Genomic DNA, 11,818 nt, shown 5'->3' with positions numbered 1-11,818 from the left:
GTTTCCCGAAGTCAGCCGCAGGGCCCGCCTCACGCGAGTGATTGGCCAGCGGGGTCAGACCCGCGCAGTTATTGGAAGGGGCTCGGGCCTGGCGGGAGCTGGGCGGGGCCGGAAGGTGACCGGCACCATGGCGGCCACGGTGCCGCTGCGGGACCGCCTGAGCTTCCTGCACCGGGTGAGTGCGGGGGGCCCCGGCCCCGCCGCGCGCCGCCTCCTGGCCTCGCCCCTGGCCCGAGCCGGCCGCCTCCCTGGCTCCGCTCGACCCTCGTGGCGTCCCTGCGCTCCGGGCTCTCCAGTTGCTCCTGAGCTCGGCGTCCCCCGGCCCCTCCCACTTGTTCTCTCTCCTCTTTTCCAGCCCCTGCCGTCCCCTCCTACACCCCAGACCCCTCCTCCTCTCCCCTCCTACTCTTCGGCCCCTCCCAAAGCTGGGGGACCCCACAGCACGTACGTCGAGGGGGCAGGTCAGGCCACCCGTTTGTCAGGTCCACTGGGGACAGTGAGAACCCCCTTGAACAAAATCCAAGTTGGAGAAGAGAGCTGTGGGACCCCAATTTCTGTTTTCTTACCCAACTTAAAATATCAATAGCCTTACAGGAAAGGAAATGTAGTGACCCCAAATTCTGTCCAAGATAAACACAACCAGACACTGGTCCGGGAAACGGGAAAACCTTTTATTCAGTGGCTCAGGCAGTGGGGGAAGCCCTGAGCTCCACTCCAAATTGTGCAAAGAGGACTGAGAGTTTTCAGGACAGAAGGAGGGAGGGGTGGAGCTCAAGTGAAAAATTATAGGCAGTTGGGCAGTGTCCACGGGATACCGGCTGCTGTGCTGATAGCTGGTGGTTACAGAAGCTAGGATCCCATCGTCCCGTAGCGACTGGGAGACAGGCCCTGTCCTTCCTGGTGGTTACATTTCGAGGAGTGGCCTTCACGTCCTTGAGAAAGATACTCCCGAGTTGTAGGAGGTCCGTGTTCACAATTGTAGGTTCTTCTTAGAAAATGCTCCTGAAATGACCCTGAACCAGCCCAATGTCCAAGGTCAAGAAAGGGAGGTTGGGGTCTGTCACCAGGTATAGGCCAGAATGAACAGTAAATTCTCCTGGCACCTCGAGCTTCCTCAGGCAGGCGGTGGGGATGGGGGTGGGGGGATGCCAGGTTCACCCTCGTGCTGCCAGAAGCCCAGTCAGTTCTCTTTGAGCAGAGATTTCGCTACGTGCCAAACATTCTACAGTTCTGCAGACCTTGCCAGCTCCCCTCTGGGTCTTGGTGGACAAATAACTAAGCAGTGTGTACACACAGCCTCATGCGACATTCAGGCAAACCGTTTCTGTGGCCAGCGCCTCATGGAGTGCACCTGAAGTCTGTCTACACTGAGGCTCGTACCCCCCCAGATGTTCAATGTTGTGGAACGGGTGTTTCTGGTTTTTATCCCTATAAGGTATACGTCTTTGTGCTGAGTCAGCTCTTAATGTAAAGGCGTTTGTGCTGACAGGTAAACGTGAGACACACAACTAAGTTGGTTGTTCTTGCTTTGGGTTGTTTCCGTGGAGTCCCTTCATAGAAGTGGAGCTGTGGGTCGGTCAGGCTGAATGGTTATGTCACTTTGCTGATTTGTGTTCTGGAAAAATGCAATCTTCCCAGTGCCCTGTGTGGGAAGTGGGAAGGGGGCTGACCCCAAGGGCTTTTTCTTTTTTTTTTTTTTTTGCCAGTCAGTAAGTAGGTAAACTAAAGGTGGTTTTAAGTTGTGCAGCTGTAAGCATAGGGGTCTGGGGCCCATGCCGAATCCTGACCCAGAGGGCCTGTTACCATGGAGACCACCACCCATTTCCTCTTCCCAGGTGTTCATCCTGACCTCCACAAGGGGGGGCTCCTGCAGGCTTCCTGTGGCCAGTAGGACCATAGCTGTCCTCTCTGGGTCCCCTCACCCTGTGGCATGCCAACAACGAGATGTGTGGAGACTGGTACCCCCAGGAGCCCCGAGAACGAGGGCTCCTGTGGCCCCTCTCAGGAATGGGTGGCCCCTTTGGTGGCCGGGGGCCCCCTGTGTGCATGGCCACTCACTGTGGGCAGGGCTCTCCCTCCCTTTCAGCTCCCGATTCTCCTGAAGGGAACGTCGGATGACGACGTCCCGTGTCCAGGCTACCTGTTTGAGGAGATCACCAGTATCCTTCCTTGTGGACACATGTGGGGGCCCTGGAGCAGGGTTCCTGGGCTCCTACCCTGAGCGGGCCACGGCTCCTTTACCATAGTAGCTGGGTGTGAGCAGGCTCTGAAAGTCACACTACTGATGACACAGGGCTCAGGAGACCCTAGAAGCCCGATGCTCCTGAAACCAGGGCCTGGGGTGGGCGCCTGTTGCGGGGACACACTAAGGAGCGTGATGGCAGGAAGGCCTGGCTTCTCTCCCAGGCCAGCGGCCTTGTGCGGCCCCGGGTCAGCTCGCCCCTTCCCTAACCGAGCGCCTCCCAGAGATCTCCCACGAGTCCCTGGGCAGCAGCCAGTGCCTCCTGGAGTACCTGCTGAGCCGTCTGCAGAGCGGCTCTGGCCGCGTGAAGCTCAAGGTGAGTCCGTGAGCGGCTCCACAGACCCTCCTGGGGGTTAGTTTAGGGCCCAGTCCTGCCCCCGGTGGTGAGGCTGGAGGGGAGGGATGAGCCGGGGGCGCGGGTGGCTGTGTCGGGAGGGGTGCCACTCTTTGGGCCCCGCTCTGCCCCACGTGCCTGCTCCCCCAGGTACTGAAGATCATGCTGCACCTGTGTGGTCATGGCTCCTCGTCCTTCCTGCTCATCCTTAAGCGCAACCCCGCCTTCATCCAGGAAGCTGCAGGTACAGCGCCGGCACAGCCCAACGGAGGTGCAGGGAGGAGGGTGGCCAGGGCAGGTCTTGGCCAGATCCCTTAACCCGGGCCCCCGCTTCCCCACCCCTTACTCATGCTCCCCACCCTGTGCCCCGCCCACCCTGTCCTCTGCTGTCAGCACCTCCGTGCAGGACCCTCCCTCCTCCCCGCAGGGCCAGGCCAGCTCCGCTGGGGGCTCCTCCAAGCCCTCCCTGCGCTTAGCCCCCTGCTCCTCCCCTGTGTTCACCGCGCTGTGCAGAATGACTGGTGTCTGTCCGTGAGCCCTGCCAGGCCCTTGCGGCCTGGACCTTTCCTGTCCTTGTGCCCTGCACACGGTGGGCGCTCGGCAAGCGTCTGCACTGCCGTCCCTGCCACGGGCTCTCTCTTCTCCCCAGGGCTGCTCCTCAGGGCCCTAGTAAGCCTTCCGCTCTTGGAAGGGCTGTGGGAGGACGGGACTGGTGAGGCCGTCGGGAGAGGTGGGGCTCTGGCCTGTCGTGATCCAGGCGACAGGTGGGTCTGGGGTGGAGCCCCATCCCTCACTCGCCCCCAGGCCGGAGGTGTCCGTGCGTCTCTCATCTCTTGTTAACAAGGACTTGTGGGGACGTGGCCTGAGGTCTTCTCCTCAGGTGGGGCGAACTGAACAGGAAGGCCTTGGTGTTCAGGCAAGAACTCACCCCGCCAAGCTGTCCCTGAGAGGGCAGTGCCATGGAGGGGCTGAGTCCCTTGGCCACTGCTTGCTTGTAGGAGACCCTCAGCAGTTAGCGAGTGAGTCCCACCCGCCAGGTGCTGGGACTTATCCCACCCGCACCCCAGATCCACTGTCCCCCCTTTACTGCAGGCAGGACTGAGGCCAGGGTGGGGCTGGGCTGCCCGTGGGCCCTGGGCCACTATGCCAGCGCCTTGGAGACAGGGAATGGCCTTGGAGTGGGCACAGACCATGACTCAGCAGATGCCCAGAGGCGTCCAGGGGGCTGAGGGTGCACTTGTCACAGCTTAGCTCCCTGGAGCTTGTGCACTGAAGCAGCACGACTGGTTCATACTCACCAGCCAGCTGGTCAGAATGGGTCTGTCCCGCTGGGCAGCTCATGTGACCATGGCTGGTGCCAGACGTCACCTCTATCCTGGTCTCCAAAGAGGGTAGATGAAGCAGAACGGGGACAGCAGACCGTGGTTTTCTGTTGGCACCAAAATCTCTTGAGCTCTGAGCACTGCCCCCAGAGGACGGGTGCCCAGCTAGGCCTGCACAGGCTGTGAGAAGAGATGGTGCTGGGAGCAGGAAGGGTGCACAGAGAGGACGGCCCTACTTTGGGGGCCAGGCGGGGGGTCCCCTGCGATCCGAGGCTTGGGCCCCACAGGGAGGGTGGGAGCTGTGGCACGACAGCAGGTAGGTGCCCGCCCTACCTGGTTGCAGGGCCGTGGTCTGCACACCCCGGGGCTGGCCTGCCAGGGTGGAGACAGCACCAGATGGGTGAAAAGTGAGATGTGTTTGGACAGAGGAAACAGAGAGGCCCCGCTCTTCCTCTCAGCTCTGAAAGGATGAGGTGGAGCCAGGCATAAGGGTGTTCTCTAGCTAGTGCAAGGGCCCTGCGGCAGGGAGAGCCCGGAGTGGTTTAATGAGATTTAAGCTCATTTGATTTACCACATCTGAAGTTTTGTGAGCAGGAGACTTTTCAGGCGTGATAAGGAACTTGAGTTTTATCATCTTTGAGCCCCTGGAAGCTCTAAGTGTTTTGAATTGGACAAGAGCCTCCTCTGGTTGCCTCTGGGTGGAGAAGGGGTTGAGGGGAGGCAGTTAGGCCGCGGGTGCAGGAGCTCAGGCGAGGGGCGGCAGTGGGGTCAGGGAGCGATGCAGCCCATGATGTTCTGGAGTTTGGATTGCAGCCTCGCCGCTGTGGGTGTGGGCGAGGGGGAGCCGAGGGGTTGTGAGGGCACAGCCACCTCAGGCCTGGGGACGGTGGTGCATCTGTGCTTTAGGAAGCCCCCAGGGACTTGGGGGGTGGTGCTGAGCAAGGGCTTCATGGGGGGCTGGGCGGGGCCGAGGCTCACCACCTGTGTCGGGGGTGGGCTTTGAGGCTGGGCCCCTCGGGGTGGTTGGCATAGCCCAGCTCAGCTCTGCTCCCCTCTGCCTCCGTCCCGCAGTTTTCACGGGACCCCCGGATCCTCTCCACGGGAACAGCTTGTACCAGAAGGTGCGGGCGGCCGCCCAGGTGAGCCCAGGACCCAGGTCTCTCCCTGCTTTTCCCGCCTGGGACTCTGGTTCCACTCCTGCTGCGGGACGGGAGCTCCTGTGTGTGGCCCTCAGAGGAGAAGGGGGCAGGGGTGCAGAGCAGAGGGGTGGGCGCGAGGACAGCGGGCGTGTGGCGGTGCTGAGTGTCCTCTGCCTCTGCCTAGGACTTGGGGGCTGCCTTGTTCTCGGACGCCTTGTCACCTCTGCCTCCCTCCCAGCCGCCCAGGGCCCTGCCTCCAGCAGGTATGCAAGTACGTCCAGCCCCATCACCGGGTTCCACTCTGCGGGGGCTCACGGCCTCCTCCCCTGAGTATCCGGGGCTGAGGGTGCGGGTCCCCGCTGCTGGTGACGTGGACCTCCCCGCAGGCATGGGCTCCCAGTCCAGGCCCCAGAGCGCCCTACAGGGCTTCGGCTACAGCAAGGAACGGGGCCACACAGGTGAGTGCTGTGGGGATGAGGGGCCGGGCGCGGGGTGGGCGGGGCCCGTGCGCCCCCGACTGACTTCCCTCCCACCCTGGGGCGGCAGGGCACGTGCAGCCGCTCTGTTTAACCGACAGGTGAGAAGCCAGGCTGAGGGTCAGCCTTGCACTCGGGCCCCCAGCGCTGGCTCCTTCAAGGAGCCAAGGGCAGAGGGTGGTGGTCCTGGCTGTGACAGAGGTGATTTAGAGCAGGCCCAGTGCCGGCCCTGCTTGCTGGGAGAGCCTGAGGCCCCAGCAGGGCCACGTGAGCCTCTCATGGGCTCTGGGCCGTGTCAAGCTGTTGTGCTGACTGTCTGGTCATGGCTCCCAGTTCCCTGGCACTTCTGATTCCTAAAGGGGGTCTGTCTCAGAGGCCCCGCCCGTTCCTAATTTGGGGGTGACCACCGGATCACCCTCCATGGGGCACTCACGTGGGTAGGCCCTCCAGCCCTGGATGTGAGCACTCCTTAAGCGGCCACGGAGATTGTGGTTCTCAGGACAAGCACCTTAGGTGGCCCCCGGCTCCGAGGCGGGGACCCAGGGGGCCCAGCAGCACAGCTTTGCTGTAAGCTGCCGAGCGTCCAGGTTCCTCGGGGCCAGGATGCACTGAAGTGAATTCACCACAGAAGCTTCCGGAAGGACCCTGTCCCTCCACACGGCCTCTGCTCTGTGACTGCAGCTTGTGTCCTGCTCCCGAGTCCTGGGTGGGGAGCAGCCAGGGGTACCTCATCCTGGGAAAACGGGGCAGGACTGAGAGGGGCTGTGCCGTCTCCTCTCTGTCTCTGGTGCAGGCTCTGCGGGAGAAGCCTTCCTGTCCACCATCCAGAAGGCCGCAGAGGTGGTGGCCAGCGCCATGCGCCCTGGGCCTGAGAGCCCCAGCTCTCAGAGGTCCCTTCTGCGAGGTGACGTCTACCAGCCGGCTGTGACACCTTCAGCCAGCCTCGGCCCCCCAACCCCCGGGAACCCTCTCCCCAGGGCCGGCCCAGGTGCCCGAGGTATCCAGCGAGACTCCTCCCCTGGGGGTGTCTGGCTTCCCCCTCCCAGGGCCCTGGGCTTCCTGTCACCTGTTCGGGCCAGGCCGGAGCTGATGGGGGAGGAGGAAGAAAGCAGCCCACCCATGGTGGGAGGGGGTACGAGCCACACCCTGCCGGTCCCACGGCATCTCTCAGAGCCAGCACGCTCCGTTGGCCACGTGGGAACCCCCGCAGAGCCAGCCGAGCACGCGACTCGAGTTCCCTGGGGCCTCTGCGGTGGCTACCTTGTCCCCACACTGTTGGACGTCTCTGTCAGTGTGCTCTGGGTGGGAGCTTGGGTGGTACGGCCCCACAAGAAGGCGGGGTCCGCCCAGGATCCCAGCTGCTCAGACACAGAAGCAGGACTTGAGCTGGGACGGGAGCCCAGCCCCAGCTCTTGTGCGTTCACCCGGCGCTTTCAAGCGGCTGTGCAGCCCATCAGGGCCCAGGGACAACAGGGAAGCCCTCCTCAGGGGCCCGGCTCCGTGGCACGTGCGTTCTAGTGGTGAGCTGTAAGAAAGGAAGGAGGGGCAGCTGTCTGTGATCTCCGCCTTTCCCAGAAGCTGCTGTCATATTTGTCCCGCTCGAAGGAAGAATGTCAGGGCTCACTGGGATTTGAGAGCTGCTGTCCTGGGCGCTGCCCCACTGCCCCAGCCCGCTGCCCTGCGCGTCCTGCCTCCCGCCTGGCCTCTGGTGCCTGGCGCTGCTTCCTGCATTTTCCAGGCCGGGCGTGTCCCATGCGGGACCCCCACCCTGGTCCTGAGTCAGAATGTGCCCCATTCTGCCCCGTCTCCTCTCGCCTGGTGTTTCCTGGAGCAGGAGCCCAGGCGGCCGCCCTGTCCACATCTCGGGACCCAGCCCCCAGGCCCTTCCCTGGGTCTCCCCGTCTAGGGCTCCCGGGAAGACGGACATGGGGCCAATCTGAGGCCCGCAAAAGTCTTACCCTTGGTCACTGTTTCTTCCAGCCATGAGACACCAGCCTGGGCAGGCCGGAGGCGGCTGGGATGAGCTGGACAGCAGCCCAAACTCTCAGGATTCTTCCCAGGAGAATGACGACCTGGGCAAGGCCTCAGACTCAGGTAGTCCGTCGGGCAGTGACAGCCCCTCAGGGGCCAGCCGGGCACCCAGCGACCTGGCAGAAAGGTGAGCCAGCACCCCAGGGCACCCCTCCCTGCCCTGCTCCGGGGTCCTACCCCGATGGGGGAGACTTGACCCAGAAAGGCTTCACCCCTCCTGGCATGGGTGGAGCCCACCCTCTTTCCTGACCTGCGTGCCCCCGACAGGGTCGAGGCCGTGACCCTGGGTGACTGCCAGCAGGAGCTGAGCCTGGTCCGGGCCGTGACACGGGGGCCGCACTGCTTCCTGAGCCGAGAGGAGGTGCAGCACTTCGTCAAAGAGTGAGCCCCTGACCCACTGCAGGCTCCCCAGCCCTGCGCCCCCCCGCCCCTCGCCCTGGCTCTGCACACCGCCCCCCTCTTGCTCTGCCGGCCCAGCCCCACTGCCCGGTGCCCCCTTCACGCAGGTGTGGACTCCTCAACTGTGAGGCCGTGCTGGAGCTGCTCATCCGCCACCTGGGCGCAACCAGCGAGCGCGTGCAGATGGTGAGGAGGGGAGCGGGGGCGGCGGTGGGTGAGGGGGGAGTGAGCACGGGATTCTGGTGGACCGCCCAGCTCGGCTGAGCGCCGAGAGGAGGGAGGGAGCTGGTCAGACAGACCTCCCTGGGAGTGGACCCTGCTGACGTCAAGCCCGCCCTGCAGAGAGCCCTGGGTGCCATCGCCTCCCTCGGGTGCACCGACCTGCTCTCCCAGGAGCGAGTCCTGCTCCTTGCCCGGCCTCGGCTGCAGGAGCTCAGCGTGGGCAGCCCCGGACCCGTGACCAACAAGGCCACCAAGGTGGGCAGCCTCTGGAACCCAGAGAAGCAGGCGCAGGACGCCTCGGCAGCCCCACACCGTCTCCCCCACCCTCCACTGCCTTCCCTAGACCCGCCCCTCCTGCCCTTGCTGGACAGGAGGGCCAGGTCATGCCCTTAGAACAGCGGTCGGGGGCCTGGCCTCTTCCCGTTCCTGGGACCCCCATGCTCCCCTGCCCTTCTGCCCAGCAGCTCTGCCCTTCGGGCGACTCGTTCTCCCTCATGGCTCGTCTCCTGTGGGAAGCCCTCCTCGACTGCTTGGATGCATCTATCCCTCTGTTCTGCACTCTGGGTCACAGCTCGTGGGTCTGAGCTCTGCTCCCAGATCCCCAGCTTCGGGAGGACAGAAAGGGTTCCGTTCGTCTGAGTCCTCTTTCCACTGATGAATGTGGGGAGCCCCCCGGGAATCTTCGCTGGGGGCCCCTCGGCAGCAGCCAGGCCCCGGCATCTCCGCCCGCTCTTGGCATCCTTCGGCTTCTGGTTTCCTCTGTGGTGGCTGAAGATTCAGATCCTTAGTCACCTGTCCCTAAACTGCCTTTCTTCAAAGCACTGGCGAACCTGTCACACACGACACACACTGTGGGCATGTCACGGTGGTGTTTCTAAAACCTGGGAAGGACCCAGGAGTCTGGCAGGCGGGAACGACCAGGGGGTTTAGACACGTCTGTTCTCTCCGCGTGTGTGTCAGGTGCTCGTGTGGCACCTGACCGGGGGGCTTCTCCCGCTCTGGCAGGTCACACGGCAGCTTGATGCCAGGAAAGTGCCCATTTGTGTGACAGCGGGTGGGGAGCAGGAGCACTGCAGTTGGGGGAATGACACGAGGACAGCTGTGAGTGGCTAGCGGCCCTGCCCCCTGCTCTGGGCGGTGGCATTGAGGAGGGAACCGGCAGGGCCCTGTCCTCTGAGATTCCTGGAGGAGCATAGGAGCCCTCACTGATTCCCCTCTTCTTCCCTCGTTCAGATCCTGAGACACTTTGAAGCCTCCTGCCGACAGTGGCCCCCTGCCCGGAGGCCCCCAACCGAGCCTGGCCCCGCAGTCGCCCGTGTGGGCCCATCAGACCTGCTGACCGACACCCTGCCTTTCACCGAGGGCCAGGCCTTCCTGCAGCCTCTGAGTTCAGCTCTGTTTTCGCCCAAGGACACTGCTCCCCCATCGGGGCTGCAGCCCGGCCCTGCGCCCCCGACTTCCCTGGACGGCTGCCCCCTTCCAGCCCATGCGGATGCCAGGGAGGCCAAGACCAAACTGGCAGGTTCCAGAGAGCAGGGGGCTGGATCGGAGCGGGGCCCGTTCGGCACAGACACTGCAAAGGGAGGGCCAGAGCTTGACCCGGGCCCCGGGGATAGCTGTGACTCCTTGTTTGCTGGCATGGAACTGGTGGCCTGTCCCCACCTGGTGGGGGCCGGGACTGCTGCAGAAGAGCCCCTCCCAGCCTGCCCTGCTCCCTGGACACCGTCACAGAGAGTGGCAGCAAAAGAACCTTCCGGCTCTGAGCCATCAGCTTTCGCATTCTTAAACTCATGATCTTGTCAGCCTGGGCCACTCGCAGAGTCTCTGTGTCCCCCAGCCCCTGACTCCTAGGACCCTGTGACTTTGTGCTGTCCCCATGTGCCCACAGCCTCTGTGTCCCACCAAAGAGTGGCTCCCCTCAGGTGTCTGCAGTCGGCCTCACCCTCCTCTGGCCTCCTCCCCTCACCCACTGAGGCATTGGTGCGGGCAGCCACCCAGCCAGGCAAGCTCAGAGTGGACAGCCCACCCAGTGATGAGAACAGCCACCAGTAAAACACAGATAATGTTTCAGGAGTCCACGAACCAGCCAGAGCCAGGCCGGCACTGCTGGAAGGGGTCGTCCTTGCCCATGGGGGCTACTCCCCAACCTTGTCCCTGAGGTGGGTTCCCCATTTTTCTGCTGGGGGGCAGGGCCCCCCCCCCACAGCCCACCCTGTGGGTGTGATGGCCGAGGAGCAGCCCCCCAGGCAGCCCGCAGGACACACAGGGAGGGCGGGACGGGCACAGAATGAGGAGCTGAGTGCTCGCTGAGACTGGCAGCTGGCGGGCCCTGGGCTGCCGGGTCTCCCACCTCACAGCCATCTGGTCTGGCAGGATGAGTACACCGCCCGCTTTTCCCATTTGCCAGAGGGATCCTAAGGGAGGACGGTGGGGTGGGTGGTATGGCGTGGCCTGCCTGGAGGGTGTGGGAGGGAAGGCCTGCTGACCGAGCTCAGAGACCAGATGCCCCTTGGAACTGTCCTCAGTCCCCAGGGTCCTCACGGGCACACAGAGAGGGGTACCGGGGGGAGACAGGCCCCATCTGCAGGCTGAGCCCAGGCCCGGGCCCCAGCCGAGCTTCTGCTGTTTCCAGACGACAATCCTGAGAGGAGGACCGCAGGGCCACCTCAGTCATTCCCCCCCTGTCCCCGCTGTCTCCTTGGCCAGAGACTGGCCATTTGGACTTGAATTCCTATAGCAGCAGGCAGGCACAGGGCCTTACAAGTGCTGACCTCGGGGTCCCCTGGGGAAACCCCTGCCTGCCTTGACCTCAGAAACAAGGATTTTTGGGTGGATTTGAAACCACTGCTTGGGTCTTTGAGCTCAGCTCCCTCTCTCAGCGCGGGTAGGGGGGGTGTACTAAGCAGCGTCACACCTTCTCGTCCAGCAGGATGGGGCCCTTTCCAGCATCGGGTCCCTGTGTGACCCATGTCAGCTCCCCCCTGCCATGACCACTGCCTGCAGACTGTACAGCCACCTCAGAGCAATGGCTGTGGTCACTCTTGGAAGAACTGGGGTTGACCTGGGGTCACACCTCCTACATAAACACTGCTGTTCACACAAAGCTGCACTGTTTGCTTTTTTCTTTTATTTTCCATCTTTGTGTGTGTGTGTGTGTGTGTGTGTGTTTGAAGATGGCCCTAAGGGGCACACGGAGAGACTTCTAAAAGCAGGGACAGGTGTATTTTCCTTAAATGTTTGGAAGGACTCCCCAGTGGAATTATCTTGTCCTGTAATTTTCTAAATTGCAAGGTTTTTAACTATGAAGTTCAATTTCTTAAGTAGATTTGGGACGATTTGGGTTCTCTATTTCTTCATAGGCTAGCTTAAGTAATTTTTTTTTTTTTTTTTAAGCTGCGTTGGTCTTCATTGCTGCACGTGGGCTTTCCCCAGTTGCAGTGAGCGGGGGCCACTCCTTGTTGTGGTGCGCAGGCCTGTCACTGCAGTGGCCTCTCACGGAGCACGGGCTGTAGGTGCGCAGGCTTCAGTAGTTGTGGCTCGTGGGCTCTAGAGCGCAGGCTCAGTAGTTGTGGCGCACGGGCTTAGCTGCTCCGCGGCAAATGGGATCCTCCTGGACCAGGGCTCAAACCCGTGTTCCCTGTGTTGGCAGGCGG

General features: G+C 62.8%; 1 protein-coding gene across 3 annotated transcripts; it reads left to right on the top strand.

Moving 5' to 3' along the window:
* Positions 1-111: 111 nt before the first annotated feature.
* TEPSIN (TEPSIN adaptor related protein complex 4 accessory protein) lies at positions 112-11,268 on the top strand. Of its 3 annotated transcripts, XM_068531327.1 has the most exons (13): positions 112-175; positions 2,087-2,159; positions 2,467-2,558; positions 2,727-2,820; positions 4,970-5,037; positions 5,222-5,300; positions 5,424-5,495; positions 6,307-6,510; positions 7,494-7,671; positions 7,812-7,925; positions 8,051-8,129; positions 8,286-8,420; positions 9,399-11,268. In XM_068531327.1, the coding sequence occupies exons 1-13, from the start codon at positions 128-130 to the stop codon at positions 9,957-9,959; spliced, it is 1,797 nt and encodes a 598-aa protein (XP_068387428.1). In that variant the 5' UTR covers positions 112-127; the 3' UTR covers positions 9,960-11,268. The 3 variants fall into 3 exon arrangements, with proteins under 3 accessions (XP_068387428.1, XP_068387427.1, XP_068387426.1); XM_068531326.1 differs by lacking the exon at positions 112-175 and having other exon boundaries at positions 1,440-2,159; positions 6,307-6,417; XM_068531325.1 differs by lacking the exon at positions 112-175 and having other exon boundaries at positions 1,440-2,159.
* The last annotated feature ends 550 nt before the right edge of the window (positions 11,269-11,818 follow it).

Source organism: Eschrichtius robustus, chromosome 20 (assembly GCF_028021215.1).
Source record: "Eschrichtius robustus isolate mEscRob2 chromosome 20, mEscRob2.pri, whole genome shotgun sequence".
Lineage (NCBI taxonomy): Eukaryota > Metazoa > Chordata > Mammalia > Artiodactyla > Eschrichtiidae > Eschrichtius > Eschrichtius robustus.
The sequence above is the reverse complement of the archived record's forward strand: the minus strand, read 5'-3'. Positions and strand labels throughout refer to the sequence as shown.

Coding starts and splice junctions, on each gene's coding strand:
- TEPSIN (XM_068531325.1), top strand. CDS start 1,931: ATGCCAACAACGAGATGTGTGGAGACTGGTACCCCCAGGAGCCCCGAG. Junction 5,496..6,306: donor CAAGGAACGGGGCCACACAG/GTGAGTGCTGTG, acceptor TCTCTGGTGCAG/GCTCTGCGGGAGAAGCCTTC. Junction 7,926..8,050: donor GTGCAGCACTTCGTCAAAGA/GTGAGCCCCTGA, acceptor CCCTTCACGCAG/GTGTGGACTCCTCAACTGTG.